The sequence below is a fragment of the Panthera onca genome, chromosome C1 (assembly GCF_046562875.1).
Source record: "Panthera onca isolate mPanOnc1 chromosome C1, mPanOnc1 haplotype 2, whole genome shotgun sequence".
In the NCBI taxonomy this organism is placed as follows: domain Eukaryota; kingdom Metazoa; phylum Chordata; class Mammalia; order Carnivora; family Felidae; genus Panthera; species Panthera onca.
The window spans coordinates 157,854,016-157,870,446 of NC_138346.1; the positions used below are offsets into that span (position 1 = coordinate 157,854,016).

The window sequence follows — 16,431 nt, forward strand, 5'->3', positions numbered from 1 at the left end:
TGTGTTTTATAATTTTTAATGACTCCCTTGTGTCTGAGTTGTGGGAACGCCCTCCAGAGGAATTTTAGTCCCCTTCGCCCGTTTATCACTAGCTAGAGATGAATTTTGGGGGTGATTTCTCATCTTGCAGCTTTCCTGGAAATGTAAGTAGTAAAATTCAAACCAGAAGACCACTAGGGTAGAGGTCTAGCATTTTGCATTTCCAGGGATAATGTTTTGTTATCCAAGGACCGAAGATATAAATAAGTCTCCTTATCTGCTCTCTGTGCCAGTTTTCATGTCCTAGCCTCCCCTTTCACTAGGGCAGAGCTCGTAAAGGCCCAGCTTTAGGTCTGTGTGTGGAAGGGGACGTGGGGTGGGGGAGGGCTCTGACTCTCTGCTTTCCTGGACCCAGGTCTTGCCTTCTGTTCCTATAGGATAGATATTACTCAGTTGTTGATACTAATAAAACCCCAGGAAACCACACACCATCAGTGTTCTTGCTTACCTCTCTTTCCATTCTCTCTGGCAAGGACAAGCTGGGCATTAAATAAGGTATCCTATTTTATCCAGCAGGTCCTGGTGTTACAGCAAGAGAACTGTCAGCTATCTTAGTGTGCTATATTGCTAGACCAGAACTCTTAATTTCCTTTTCCTTTTTAAAAAAAAAAAAAAATTTAACGTTTATTTATTACTGAGAGACAGAGAGAGACAGAACATGAGCAGGGGAGGGGCAGAAAGAGGAGGAGACACAGAATCCGAAGCAGGCTCCAGGCTCTGGGCTGTCAGAGCAGTCAGGTGTGGGGCTCGAACTCACCGCGAGATCATGACCTGAGCTGAAGTCGGACGCTTAACCGACTGAGCCACCCAGGTACCCCCAGTTGCATTTTCCTTTTAAATCAATAATCTATTGGTTAAATAGTAAAATGTTTCTATTAGCCAGATTGCTCAATTAGCCAAATATGCCATTTCCCAAGCCTTGTGGGATAACATTTGACACAGGAGCTGTAGAGTTGCTTTTTAAATGAAAATTCTTTAATAAATATCTTTCTTTCATAAGTAAGCCTTTGTAAGTCTACTCTGGAAAATGATTAGGCTGGAGAAATCGCAACTTGATGCCATCTACTTAGTGACAAATTATCTTCCAGACATTGAGTGCAATTGTCTAATTGAAATTACTTGAATGTTCTCTATTCTTAACAGCAGTGGAATAAATCTGTGGTGCTGAAATGTCAATGCCCTTTAGGTGATATTGTTCGAGGACACTTGTAACTGTGTCTATCTCACTCTCTTCCTTGTGAACCCCAATTTTAGTTTTTTTTTTTTAAGTGCGGTTTCTTGTGAATCTTTAGCACATGGCCTGTAACTGAGCAAGCCCTTCTTAAATATGTGGTGATTGATGAATATTCATGGTGAATACTAACTGCCACTCGATGAGTGGTTTTGTGCTTGTCATTATGTCAGGCTATTAGCCGGAACTTGAGAAAGCTGAACGAAAACCCTTACCACTGGGGCCGTAGTTCTATCACCTATTTCAACTCTCAAATCAGGGTGCTTTTTTTTGTGGGTGCGCTGTTTGGTTTTTCTTTCTTTTTTAAAATAATTTGTTTTAAAACTTTTTTTAACATTTATTTATTTTTGAGAGAGAGAAAGAGACAAAGCATGAGTGGTGGGGGGAGGGGCAGAGAGAAAGGGAGGCACAGAACTTGAAGCAGGCTCCAGTCTCTGAGCTGTCAGCACTGAGTCCAACACAGGGCTCGAACCCACGAGCCGTGAGATCATGACCTGAGTTGAAGTAGGATGCTTAACCGACTGAGCCACCCTGGCGCCCCTGTTTTTTGTTTCTTTGCTTGTCGCAAATGAATTTCAACTTCTAATAGGCCCCTTTCAAGTGTGTTAACACAGCAGTTGGCAAAATGGGCATTTATCTACCTAAGGTTTGATCATGAATAAAATTCCCTATATCTTCCTGGGGAACCAATTACTACACTGAAAACTGTGATAATGGATTTTTCATCAATAACGAATGTGATTTGTAAAGTGAAAATCAATCTATTTTGACTGATGATGCCTCATAGCAATTGGGAAGATTTCATATGAATGATTATAATAAAACTTTATGATTTATCAGTTGAGTAAGACTAGAAATTCAGTAAGTATTCAGTCTTGTCTGGCCATTTTCTGGCTTGACGACCTTGGGAAATTGTGACCTTCACTCTCCTCCCTCAAAAGAGCAAGCTAGTTTCTTGAACATATGTTCCTGAGCAGGAAGATATACAGCATTGCATCTCTGTGGACACCTGAGCTGACTGATTGACTGACATCCGTGTCCCCTCGTGCACAGCCTCCCTGCGTTTTGAAGTATGGATTTGGAAAGACAGCTCCTCTCATCCTGCAGGCAACACCTTGTTTAAAGATGAGCTTCAGAATGTTTGGCTGTGGTTCTTGTAAAATAACTATAAGCTGTAACATACGTATCAGCTAGGACTCCAGTTGCAAGTGACCAAATCAGCATAGTTCAAACCAGCACACATAAAAAGGAGGGATTTTATTAGCTTATATGCCCAAACCACAGAGGAAGGCAGACTGGCTTCAAGAACCACTGGTCTCAGCACTAGAGTATTTGTTCATGCCCCTGCTTTAGCCCTGTAACTGATTCCTGCTTCTCTCAGTGTCTTAGTCTCATTCTCTCCAGGGAACACAGCCATTGCCACCTATAGAATCACCTCTCAACAGCTCTAAAACCAAAGGAGAGAGCACAGCATTACCCAGAAAAACAATAAAATCTGGGAAGAGTTCAAAATGGCTCATCTTGGGTCATGTGTCTATCTCTTGACCAATTACTTGGTTGGCTAATCACTAGCCTGAATTTTCTGCTCACCCCTCTCATCAGAAGGGAGGGATTGTGGTAGAGGGTAGACAAGCCCAAGAGATACCACATACACCTAACTGGCTAACCACATATTTTAACCATTTTACTATCTAATATAGTATATATGCATATAGTCTGTGTGCTTATATTTAAGAAAGTATAAACTGTTCTGTAAGCATATGTGTGTATGTATAGATTGCAAGCATGTAAATATATATATATATATATATATGTATGTGTTTTTGTATATTTGTATATGTTGTTTCATGAATATGAATGTATGTATATAATGTATGTGTTATTGTTTTGCCAAGTATGGGTGTGGTTTTTCCCTTTTCAGGGATCCCATTTATATCCTAGATCATCATTACCCAATGAAATTCATTTTCTATCTTTTATTCCCTACAATAAGTTGCATTCCAGGCAGAGTGGCCTACTTATTGTCCAGAGATGTGTCTCATTTCTTTCTCTGGAAAGTCAGAGGATCATGCAGGCCTATGGCAGTGCCTCAGGGACCTCTTGGGCATGGGATACCATGCCCATGTCAGGGAACACAGAAGGAAGCATTATTAGAAGAGACCCCATATATAGTTTTCAGGACAGCAGGACCACAGTAAGAGCACTCCAAGACTGGGTAACTAGGGGCATCTGGGTGGCTCAGTGGGTTGAGGGTCTGACTCTTGGTTTTGGCTCAGGTCATGATCTCACCGCTTCGTGGGTTCAAGTCCCACATTGGGCTCTAGACTGGCAGCACGGAACCTGCTTGGAATTCTCTCTCCCTTTTTCTCTGTCTCTCTCACAACAAATAAACTTAAAACAAAACAAAACGAAAAGACTGGGTAACTAGCCAAGCAAAATGAGGAGGTAAGAGATTAGCAACAAGGGTAATAGAATCTGAAAGAGATAAGAAATGGATCAATGGAGTGTGAGGTGGAGGTGATGATCCATGTAGACCTTAGGAATTTACCTTGACTTTTGGTGTAGTACACTTGGCCAAATGGGAGTGGTAAGAGCTGAAGGAAAATAGACAGTGTCTATTCAGAACTTTGAATCTTGCTCTTTTCCCCAGCTCTGCTTTCTTTCCTCTCTCCAGCCGATCCAAATCCTTCTCCTACACCAAGAGCACAGTTATGTCTGTCCCTCCCATTCAGCACTGGAGTATAGGTGGCCTTGAGATGCAGACATTGTTTGGGAATTGCTATTTCACAACTGGACTGAGAAACATAATCTCTTCTCCACTCAATATACATATGCCCTCATACTTAGGAAAAAGATAAATTATCTTAAAAATGATGAATCCAATATGCACATGCCAAATAAGTAATCTTTATGGTATGTTAATTTAGTTGTTTCCTTTTCTATAACAATTTGATAGTTGAAATTTCTTTTGCTTTATGATTACACAAATGTGAATATTCAGAATTTAATTAACAATTAAATTGATCAGATTTAAACTTTTGGAACATTCATTTGCATATAATTGCTCTCAATATACTTATGTAAAATCCAAACCCTATATTCCCAAATATAGAAAGCCTATTCATGTCAGCTTTAGTTACATGTGTACATTTATTTGAATTTGTGGAGTGTGTGCTTTTATTGCCAAGAAAGTCAGCTATGTGCCTTAATTGTTGCTATAACCACAATTCAGGAAATTCTATTGCAACATCAATATGTTATGCACATCTTTAATTAGGCTAGTGCGGCCTGTCTGTCACAGCAACTGATCCTAAGTATTCTTATTTAGTCTACTTGAGGCTTTAAAATGTTCTCATTTTTAAAAGAGGCATATTTCGGCCTCATTAAATTGTTAAGCAAATCAATATGCAGCCCTACAACTTGATCGCTATGTTCCAGAAATCCTGTTTCTCTCCACTTAGCACATCTTTAGGTGCCTGAAAGAGCACTCTACCACAAATACCAGAAATCCTCTGCAGCTCTAGCATGCTATATTCTCTTATCAGACGTGAGGGAGACATCTGTCACCCCCACCAATCACCAGGAAGATCTGGCCGGGCATCCTATTGATTGCTAGAACTTGATTCTCTTATCTAGTAGTTAATGCAAATAAGTTGCAGGTTGCTTGCTCTGAGCAATGTCTTCACACGAGGTCACCCAACAAAAAAGGCAACACAATGACTAAATCCACGGTCTAGAAACTAAACAGAATCTAGCCTGAAGTTCATTTCCTTTCTCTTCCCTCAAAATCTGCCATGATTTCAAACAGGGAGAAACAATAGCTGCCTTGAAGCAAACCCTGCGGTACCTTAGGCTTTTACACCTTCTCAATCTGCCACAACTAATTAATTTAAAACAAATCATTAACATTTGCATCAAGGAGAAAGCAGAGTTCATAGGTTATTGCCAAGCATAGATAGGGATTTTTTGGAAACACTGGGTATCATATGCTTTCTAACCATGTCCAAGGTCAAATAATAATACAATAACTCTGCCATAATGCTGTAGCTGGGGTCCCCCAAAGTCAGTCTTATTAAAATGCAGAGTTGCTTTACTAACACAGTAAATGACGTGGAAGGGCAAATCTGAGCAGCTAGTGGGGCAGGAATTAAAGTGAGGTGGACGCAGGGGGAGTGTAGGGCCTACTACGACACTTAAATCTCCCTGGGTCCAAACTTCAGTTTGGCACTTCCTCATGGTTACTGTCAGATCACACGTAAGTATTGATGAGGAATTCTGGGTTCTGCAGCCAGCAAGGACTTTCAGAATTTCAGCACTCACCCTGTTGGTTGTAACTCATTTTACTTCTCTGCTTCTCAAGACTTCCCCTCCCCCAAAGATAAGAACTGTAGCCTGTACTGGGTAAGGAAGAGAAGGGCCAGGGGACAACGAAGGTGGTGGGGAGGCAATCACCAACTGCATTATTTAGATTGTCATTGTTTTGCTAGGAAGGGTATTTTAATTCTTTCAATTTAACTTCACTAGAATAGTCTTCATAGTTTTCAAAACTTGCTTTCTTATGGGTCTAGATCAGGAAAAAAATACTCCAACAATTTAACAAGTGGGCACCTGGGGAGCTCAGTCTGTTGAGCGTACAACTCTTGATTTTAGCTCCTGTCATGATCTCATGGTTCGTGGGTTCGAGGGATCAAGCCCTACATGGGGCTCTGTGCTAACAGTGCAGAGCCTGCTTGGGATTCTCTCTCTCCCTCACTCCCTGCCCCTCCCTCGCTTGCACACATGCTCTCTCAAAGTAAATAAATAACCTTAAAAAGAAATAAAAATAAAATATAAGCAAGTCCACCGGGTTATCTTTCCTGTATTCCTTGTACTTTTACCTCTTGTACTTCCCTTGAGAATAGGTCATTTAAGAACTAGGTGAATTGATAACATTAATCCAAGCTTGAAAAGAGTATAATTTATTCTCTGTGAGGCCTTCAGGACAGGCTGTCACAGATTTATAAGACTGCCTATACTTCCACTTGTGCCAAGCCAAAGGGACCAGAGTTCATCTTATTTTAAATATAACCAAAGAATCAGATTTTGCTCCCAAGTAATCCTGCTCTCCTCAATGTCCACTAAATCTTCAAATTCTGCCATCTCACCCCCTCATTGTTTTAGACAGTATTGGAGAGATATTCTTTCTTGTAAACATTTCACTCATAAAACTTTTGCTTAATGGCAGCGATGTCTGGTCCAGCTAAAGCATCAGGCAATAAAGCCATCATTAACAATAATCATGTTTGCAGATGTTCTAGGTCTGGAAATTATTGCTGGCATGTCTACATGTTTAAAAATTCTTGGAAGTCTGGTGGCTTCTAGAAAGCTTGTACTTTCTTCTGAGAAAACCTCAAGGACCAAGATATTAAAAATAAACACATTAGGGGCGCCTGGGTGGCGCAGTCGGTTAAGCGTCCGACTTCAGCCAGGTCACGATCTCGCGGTCCGTGAGTTCGAGCCCCGCGTCAGGCTCTGGGCTGATGGCTTGGAGCCTGGAGCCTGTTTCCGATTCTGTGTCTCCCTCTCTCTCTGCCCCTCCCCCGTTCATGCTCTGTCTCTCTCTGTCCCAAAAATAAAATAAAAAACGTTGAAAAAAAAAATTTAAAAATAAACACATCAGCTTGGTGACTTCTTACTTAGCTAAGCCATGGCTATTGACCCTCTTCCAGATTAAAGTAGAGTGAACAGGAACATAGGAGTATGTAGCTACCTTTGAAGCAAGGTTTGAGGGTCACTATTGAAGCTGTTTGCACAGTAACATCAAGTGTACCACCCACCATTTAAGCTATGTTACTTTGGTTCTTGAAGACTTTTTCTTCCTTTATGTAATGCAAGCCTTATTTAAATACAACCATCTCTGGGAAGGATTGCATCTGAAATTATTTGGTGAGGACCAGAATACAGAGCATTAGGGAGTAAGACTGAAGCCCAGACATGGGGGTGAGGGTGGGGTGGAATTGTGAGAAGGAAAGATGAAATCATGAAAAAGGAGGTAGGGAACCACAAAATTTTGTTTTCCTCCCAATGTAGCCTAAAATTGTTTGAGTTTGGAGGAAAATTTGTCATTCTGTTTGGATGTTATTATATTATATTTCAACATCCATGCAAAATTTTCTGTTCATCACCTGCTCTCATGTTACAATATGGAACTTCTCTATCATGCACGTAAGTTACCCATATTATCCGTTTGTCTTTACATAAGATGAAATTGCCTATTTCAAATATTTCTTGTTTTAGATAGCTTAATGCCCTAATGCTTCTTTTTAGTTACTTCTTGCTGTACATTAGGTGAGGTGCTCTGTGTGATTCTTGGTCAATAAATATCCTACCTGGGCTCAGAATATATTTTTAGTTTTTTAATATGAAATAGAAATCCATAAAAATGAAACAACATGAACACACACTTAATAAATAATTATAATGTGGACACCCACGTAACTTCCAACTGGATCGAAAGACAGGATGCTGTAAACATCCCAGCAACCCACACTGATCACAAACTGTCCATCTCTCTGAGGTAACTGCTCTTCTCATTTCCACAATGATAATCTCCTTACCTTTTTTTTTTTCCTTTGTAGTTTTATCTCCTATATATGTCCCTAGGCATCATCATTTAGTTTTGCCTTTTCTTGTGATCTATAAATGGAATCACACTCTGTATTCTATTATTCTTGCATTTTTGCTCAAAATTGCTTGTGCAAGATTCACCCCTAGTGTCACACGTAGCTGCAGTTTCATCATTGCTGTTGATGTGTGGTATTCCAGGGTATGCAGAGCAATTTTAAGCCATTGTCCTACAGAGAGACATTTCAGTTGCTACCAGGTTCCACCTGTCATGAATAATGCTGCCCCACACGTGGTCCATGCCTCCTGGTGCCTATGCTCATGAGTGTCTCCCCTGGGTACATCAATGACTGGAAACACTGGGACATGGTGTGTGCAGATCTTCAACTTTACTCAAGAACAGGAAACTTTTTCCCAAAGTGGCTGTTCCAATTTATATTGCCCCTAGCAGTACATAAGAATTCCTGTCGTTCTATACCTCACCAACATCTGCTATTGTCAGATTCTTAATTTTTTTACCAATCTGGCATTTATAATAACTTAGCTAGTTGATGTTGTCATGCTTACTTTCTGCATGTCAGAACTGGCACGTAAACCATGCCTGTGTGCCTCCAAGGCTTAAAAACTCTTTCCAGTAACTATGCTTCCTCCCAAGATAGAACCTCTGCAGGAGCAAAATAAATGATCAATATCCTTTAGTAAAGTCATTGTATTAAAAAACTAATACCAACAGGGGTGCCTGGGTGGCTCGGTTGGTTAAGTGTTGACTCTTGATTTTGGCTCAATCATGATTTCACGGTCATGAGATTGAGCCCCGTGTGTGGCTCTGTGCTGGGTGTGGAGGCTGCTTAAGATTTCCCTTTGCCCCCCTCTGTCTCTCAAAACTAAATAAATAAAATAAAATAAATTAAAAAAATAAAAACTATACCAACAGAATTTCAACGGGTAGCCTGGTTGATGTGGTTAATTAAATAACTGCATCCTCAGGTCAGTTTTCCAGTAACAGTCCAAACTCCAATATATATATATATATATATATATATATATATATATATATATATATATATATTTTTTTTTTTTTTTTTTTTTTTTTTTTTTTTTTTTTTACTTATTTATTAAGAGAAACTGTGTGTGCACATGCCCGTGCAGGAGCAGGGAAGGGACAGAGAGAGAGAGAGAGAGAATCTTTTTCTTTTTTTAATTTTTTTTTAATGTTTATTTATTTTGACAGAGAGAGAGAGAGAGAGAGACAGACAGACAGAGCACGAGCGGGGGGAGGGGCAGAGAGAGAGGGAGCCGAATCTGAAGCAGGCTCCAGGCTCTGAGCTGTCAGCACAGAGCCTGACGTGGGGCTTGATCCCACAGACCGTGAGATCATGACCTGAGCTGAAGTCAGATGCTCAACCAACTGAACCACCCAGGCGCCCCGGGAGACAGAATCTTAAGCAGGATCCATGCTCAGGTGGAGCTAGACATGGGGTTCAATCTTACAACCTTGAGATCATGACCCCAGCTAAAATCAAAAGTTGGATGCTAAAATGAGCCACGCAGGTGCCCCGAAGCCATTAATATTTGGATAAATGAAAGGGTCTTTAACATTTGGTGGGATTTCCCTCACAAGAGTAATTTATAAGACACTTTTTTCACATGTTTCATTTTCTACCTGTGATAGGCACCTGTGAAATGACCAACACAATCCAGTAGTTATAGAATATTCAGTGACAGCCAAAATTGAAAGTACCAAAAGACAAGAGTGACAAAAACTATTCTCTAAGAGATACATTTTTATATAGGTAATCGATTTATTAGGACACTCAACAAATTCAAGCAATGGACACTTTTTAAAAAATTGATTTAAAACCAATTAAAGGTTAAACATCAAGCAAAACTCCTAAGAATTTATATGTTATTAATGGTGCTTTCTTCTTTTTACTATAAAGGTCTAATAAAAAGCCTGTAAACCCTGCAGGTACAGAAACAATTTTCAAAGAATCAAATTAGCCAGAAGCAGTGACTCAGGTATGATATTGCCTACACAAGACGACAGATCAAGCCAGCATTCAGTGTCCCTCCCCGGATGCTAAGAATAACTCTCAGGACAGTAGCAGCATTCTACACCTAAGTTTCCTCTCTAGTATTTTTTTTTAATTTTTTTTAACCTTTATTTATTTTTGAGAGACAGAGAGACAGAGCATGAGCAGGGGAGGAACAGAGAGAGAAGGAGACACAGAATGCAAAGCAGGCTCCAGGCTCTGAGCTGTCAGCACAGAGCCCGACGTGGGGCTCAAACCCAAGAACTGCGAGATCATGACCTGGGCCGAAGTTGGACGCTTAACCCACAGAACCACCCAGGAGCCCCTCCTCTCTAGTATTTTTACAAAATGACCTGTCGATGGGATCTGATCCAAAACTCTTCCCAGTGACATAGACATACAGATGACTTGTACCCTTGTCACCAACAATCAAACAGGCTTGGACTCTGCATCTAGGAATAGTAACCTCACATTTACCGCACTCCATAGAAACAAATAGTAAAACAATGTCATTAACCACTTCTACACACTTCACACATTTTGGGAGGTTCTTTACTTGGCTCTAAAATGCAAATTCTTTACTTCGCTCTAAAATGCAAATCTTGGCTTGCAAAAGTGCTACTAGAAAAGTGTAGCATACTTTCTAGTTGTCCATATACCTCCATCCTCTCCTGTGCTACCGACTGGCTACAAAGATTTAGAGGTTCAGTGATTACAGGATTTAAATGATGTTAACCCCTTTAAATTTGGCAACTCTTTAAATCCCATTATCTCGGCAACCACGGAGAATTTTAAAATCAGCTTGGCCTTTCTAGCTCCAGGTCTAAGGATTACAGAGTTTTAAAGAATATAAATGCTTCTCTGCCGTTCTACAAAGAGCTGCCCCCAACAAGTTGACCTCCAGGAAATAAAGCCAGCCAGTTCTCCAGCTGGTAATTGCTGACCAGAGTTTTGCAATAGAAAGAGATGGATGTTAAAACACCAGGAAAACAAGTAATTGCCTCCTCAACTCCACATGAAGCTAGACAATCAGAAGATTTGATGTAGGAGGGACAGCAGACATTAGACATGTGTATGTCACAATGTCTAAGAATGAGAAAACAGAAGATGTCAGGGACCCAAAGAAGCTTGGAGAGGCAGAGGGAGTAAGTTCAGTGATTGGAAACCATTTTGCTCCTAAAGAAAAACTGTTACCATGGATATCCACAAATCCTAGGAAACCCTCTGAGGTCTTACCTCTTGTGTTCTCACATTTATGTATCCATAGTGAGTTCGAAGGGGCCGCCTGTATGTGTAGGAGAATGGTATCCATTTTGTGCCAGGCTGTCCAAAGCAGTTTAGCAGCAGTGGGAAATTCACTTCATTTACAAGGCGCACAACCAGCAGGAAGAGGAACGCTGCTATGAAGCTCACTGCAATCATAGACTTTCTCTACAAAACATTAAAAAGAAGAAGAATGAATGAATGAATGAATGAATGAATGATTATCAACCAAAAGTAGTCACAGAGGGAGATTCCTTTATCTCCCTCTCTTTTTCTTTCAAAGGGATAAAAGGACTGTGTCATTTAGGAGATTTCATTTGGAGACAGAATTTAATCATTTGGTGACCAGTTTGCTTTAGCCAGCCTCTGAGAACAAGCAGAGAAGCCTTCTTAGATTATCTTTCCATTCCATTCCTACCCTTTCTTACTTCCCCACATTCCTCGACAACTTCTATTCAATTTTCGAAACGCAAATCAGACATTCCCAACTGTAGGAAACCCTTCCTAACTGCTGCATCCCTCCCACCACCATCCCTTCACCCCAACCTGTCTAACCTAACAGAGTCCTGCACTCCCATACCTTGAAGGCACGTCTATGGTTGCACAGTTTTCACTGCATAATTATTTATATGACTTTTCCTCCACCTAATTGCGAGTTCCTAGAGAACCAGAATATACTGTCATACTGATCTCTGGATCCCAGGTCCATAACACACTGCCTTACATATTGTAGGCACCCACGAAACATTTGAGTGAATGAATAAATGGATTTTTCCCATCCTTGTAGACAAATTATCAGCAATTACTTTATTTCTATATCTAGCACCCGCTACAGGCAGGAAGCTGCCTGTGCTGTGAAAGGCTATGCAAAAGTTAAGACTCAAAAAGCTAACAATAAAAGTAGGAAAAAAATCCATGCGAAGCAGCTTAAGAACATCCCCCTTAATGGGTTGCCATGGAACAAGAACGAGAGCAAACGCATCTGACTGGGGTGGGGAAAGCAGAGATGTATTTGAGATTGAGCTGGATAAAATGCATGAATTTTAATCAGTAGAGATATGTGAGTGAAGCTTTCTAGGTAGAGGGAAGAGAGCAAGGAGGCAAGAAAACATGGGGTGATTCATAGCTACACAGAACTTTGTCTTCCTGGGGCACAGAGGATGAGAAAAGGCTGGAAACAACAAATGATAACTTTAGGGACTGCCTACAACACCAAGCTGAGAAGTCTATCGAGGGTGGTAGGTGATAGAAAACCAAAGGAGGTTTTGTTTGTTGCTTGTTTAATTATAATTATAATTATAACTGTTACAAGTTATAATCAAACGTCACTGTTTAAAATGTTTTGAAGCAGGGAGGAACTAAAGACAGACAGCAATGAGTTAGGAGGCTATTCTGACTGGCTAGGACAAAAGTAATGAGGGATGCAAACTAGAGCAGTGGCAAGGGGAGTACAAAGGTAGAAAAAATATGAGAAACTCAACATAGGTGGTAAGCAGAGAACATGGCTCCTGATTGGATAGAGGTGAGATGGAAAATTTTGAGTCCATGTTACTACAAGAATACTGTTCATATTAGGAGAAACCAGAGCAGTCAGAGTAAGAAATGATTTAAAAGGGTACGAAATGATTTAAAAACCCTGGGCTTCCTAAGTCCTAGTTTTTATCCAGATGGTGGGTCACCTGAATGGAGCCATCCAGGAGTCAGGTGGAGGGTCAGGTCTAGAGCAAGAAGAAAGAGCAGGGCAGAGGGCAGATGTCAGGAACAGCCATGCCTTGAAGTCCAGGGTGAAGACACAATCAGATATTCCTCCACAAAGCTGGGATTGGCCCTCAATTCTTCTTCAAACTTAAAGGAAGCCAAATAACTATCCAGGAATGACCTGATGTATGTTGTTGTGTTTCCAGCTTATCACTTCTTAGTGAATAAACTTCGTTTTGCTCTTCACAGAATGTCCCAAAGTAGAAAAGAAACCCAAAGCCGGCCCCTGTTCCTCCCTGGCCATGATCACAGTCTCTGCAAGGACAGGAGACTAAAGCCCCCCAGAAGTCAGAGACCCCAAAGGAGGTCTTAGCTCTTGCTCAGCTCCGTAATTTGTAAAAGCCCCGTCCTTCTGTCTAGCCAGCCTAATTTTCCAATCACCTGCAAGTCCCTTGAGTTCTGCCTCCTCAAAACCCCTTATCTCACCACTAACTACCACAGCCTTACCTCATTTAACCTTCTAATCATGAAAAACTGTTTTAATTTGCTCCTCTGTGGAATCATTATGTCCACAACATTGCAATGTGTCAAGGTAACAGCTTAAATGAGGTGATGGATCTTACAAGTTTAAAGGGACATAGACCAGAACAGATGGCTAAATAAAAGCAAAGGGGCCAGTCACCCATTAAGTAAACAGGTAAGAACCTTTTTTATCGCCACCCGGTAGCTTGTTGCAAAACAGCAGTTTTCTTTGAAGGAGACCCAGATGGGATTTGTGTCTTTGTCTATTCCAAAGCCCTGCGTGGCTCTCTGGTTCTACTGGTTGCTGCACTACATTGCATGGATAGGGATTTGGGGACAAAGGTACAGAGGGCCTTTCTGAATTCACAGATCTCGCATAGCCACACATACATAATGCATATATGAGAGGAAAATAAATCAACCATTTTGAGAGCAACTTCAAAATGGAACGAGATCACAGTTGTAAAAGCCTGCTCCCTAGTAATCCATGTCTGCCTCCCATGTTTCATCAAAGGGAACCAAGTAATGAGCACAGAGAGGATAAGGGGAGCAAATGGAGAGTGGAAGCCAGACAGACTCCTCTGTGCTTGACCTGGAATCATATTCTGCGGTGGGCAGAGGTGTTCCTTTCATAGCTCAGGCTTTGCCTGGACCTGATTCTTTGCCTTTCTTTATGTTTCAACATTCTTATTTAACATGAAAGCATTCTCATAGTGCTGATATAAAACCACCCTGAAATTTCACTAGAAAAGGTATAATTTCAAACACATCCTGTACTCCAGACAGCAAGGACAGCAGGACACAGCATTGATGTGCATCCTTCTAGCAGTCATTCCTGCCAAATCGTGACCTTGAGCTTTAGCAATTACAATAAAAACCGTGGATGAGGCTTTTTAAAGTCTACCACACCAGAAGGCAGTGAGAATGTGTGTGTGTGTGGGGGGGGGGGGGCGGGTAGGGGAGGGATGGGGAGTTGGGGAAGTAACAAAATACAAATGTGTATGATACATATGAATGTATTTATTCCTTCAAGTCACATGCACTCATTGGGCCCATATTCTGTGTAGATTTGGTGAGGTGCTGAAAAGGAGAAATAAAACCATAAAAGACAGACCATGCTTCAAGCTTCCAGAGAGATACACCTTAGAGCAGCTGGCAAGTAAACAGAAATGTGTAATGTCACCTATCAAATGAGGTAGTAGAGGTACACACAGGGCACTGCGCCAGCCCAGATGAAGTGGGAAGGGTTGTGGGTGGGACAATTCAGGGAATGCTTGTTTGGAGAGGCAGTATTCAAATGGAGTCCTGAAGAATGAGGAGGAGTTAGACAAGTGGAGATGGGAAGGGCATTCCAGCAGAGGGAACAGCATAGACTAAGGCCTTAAATTGGTCAGAAATTTGCAAATCTCTTGGTAAAAAGAACACACAGACGGTATGTGGGGGAAGATGATGGTAGGGAAGCAGACAGGGTGCAAACCATAACACAAAATATAGTAAGCCAGATACACTCAGTCAGATGCAATTATCTGCCCCATCCATCTTAACATTAGGACAATGAAAGGATAAATGCATAAAAGTGCTATGCTTTATAATTCTAAATATTCTTCACATCTTATTTGAAATTGCCATCCACGTTGCCTTGTTTCCAGTAACTTAAGTTTATTCCATCAGTGGCTTGTTCTAGCAATTGTTTCGAGTCCATCAACACTCAGACAAGGAGAAGACTTTTTTATATGTGTTCTAGGTCTAACAGTCTGTGTATGGAAGTGATCACTGCTGCCTTGCTGAAGTAATCAGAGCCTCTCCTAGATCCAACAGTCAGCAACTAGGTGAGAAAAAACAACAGTAAGTACTCATCAAGTTTATAATGTGTAAAACTCACTCTGACAAACTCTTCGTACTGCAAAAACTGGCATTACATTTGATAGGTCATTCCTTTAAGATAAGAAGTATGAATGTTAGGGGCATCTGGCTGGCTCAATGTAGAACATGTGACTTTCAATCTCAGAGTCATGGGTTCAAGCTCTGCCTTTGGCATGGAGCCTATTTAAAAAAAAAAAAAGGAAGAAGTATCAGCTTCTAAGTGACACAACAGGTGCAAAATGCAGAGCACAGTTCTGGCACACAGGGAGCACTCAAAAATGGGAGATGTTATTATGATGATGTAACTACTAACTGTCAGAGCCTTGTTGGCCATTAGCCAGTTGGTAAGAATTGGCCAGCCCATGTGAATGCATGAAGAAAACTTGGAGATATCTTTTTCTCAAATGTTCCAAGCAGCTGCACACCCTTGAACCACTCAGTGCAACTTAACCACACAAGCTCTGATAGAATGTCACTGTGCCCAAATAGATCTGATGAATTGCTTTAGGGAAAGCTCTCTCCTTCTTTGTTCCTCATTTTGGGCAAGTCTGAAGGGGCCTTTAACAGCTGAGACATTTAGAATTTAATCCCCTCTGTGCTGCAAAAATATGCATCAAAAATGTGGCATTCTAGTTGCTTGCTCTTTAGAGTTGGAATATCATTTATCAGACTTATAGCAGAAATACCTATTTCAAAATAAAATCCACAGAGAATTCATGATTTAGGGAAAAAACAATTGCCAATATTTGTATCTAGCAAATTTGCAAGCTATATTAACATTTGTATGTTTTTATTCTTTCTACCACAGAATTAGCCTTTAACCTCAAGATAAAATCTTTATCTTTTAATATAGTCAGTTGCTAGATGTTTTGTTTCTTTTTCATAAATGATAAACAATAGTATAAAGCTATATTTTTTATTTAAATAGTATTATTTAATGACTGAAGTAGTTGTTTTCTAGGGTAAAACTGTATATATTTTTGTCCATATGCTGTCATTTATCCAATAACAAATATTTGGGTTGACTGTGTTATTTATATCAGTACTCAAACACCTCACACATTGACGAGTGCCTACCCATTGCGTATGTGTGACCTTATCAAATACAAATTCTTCTACCATATAGAAATTGTGTCATGAAATTAATTCTACCTTGTGTCATTGGCCAAGCTCCAAATG

At 40.5% G+C, this 16,431-nt stretch overlaps 1 protein-coding gene across 4 annotated transcripts in view; it reads right to left on the reverse strand.

Annotated features, from left to right (window-relative positions):
- ST6GALNAC3 (ST6 N-acetylgalactosaminide alpha-2,6-sialyltransferase 3) overlaps positions 1-16,431 on the reverse strand; it is a 533,022-nt gene that overhangs the window by 292,488 nt on the left and 224,103 nt on the right. For all 4 annotated transcript variants that reach the window (XM_078451774.2, XM_081796419.1, XM_078451775.2 and 1 more), the window contains exon 2: positions 11,143-11,337. In XM_078451774.2, coding sequence (XP_078307900.1) covers positions 11,143-11,337 — 195 coding nt within the window. The remainder of the gene's footprint in view (positions 1-11,142; positions 11,338-16,431) is intronic.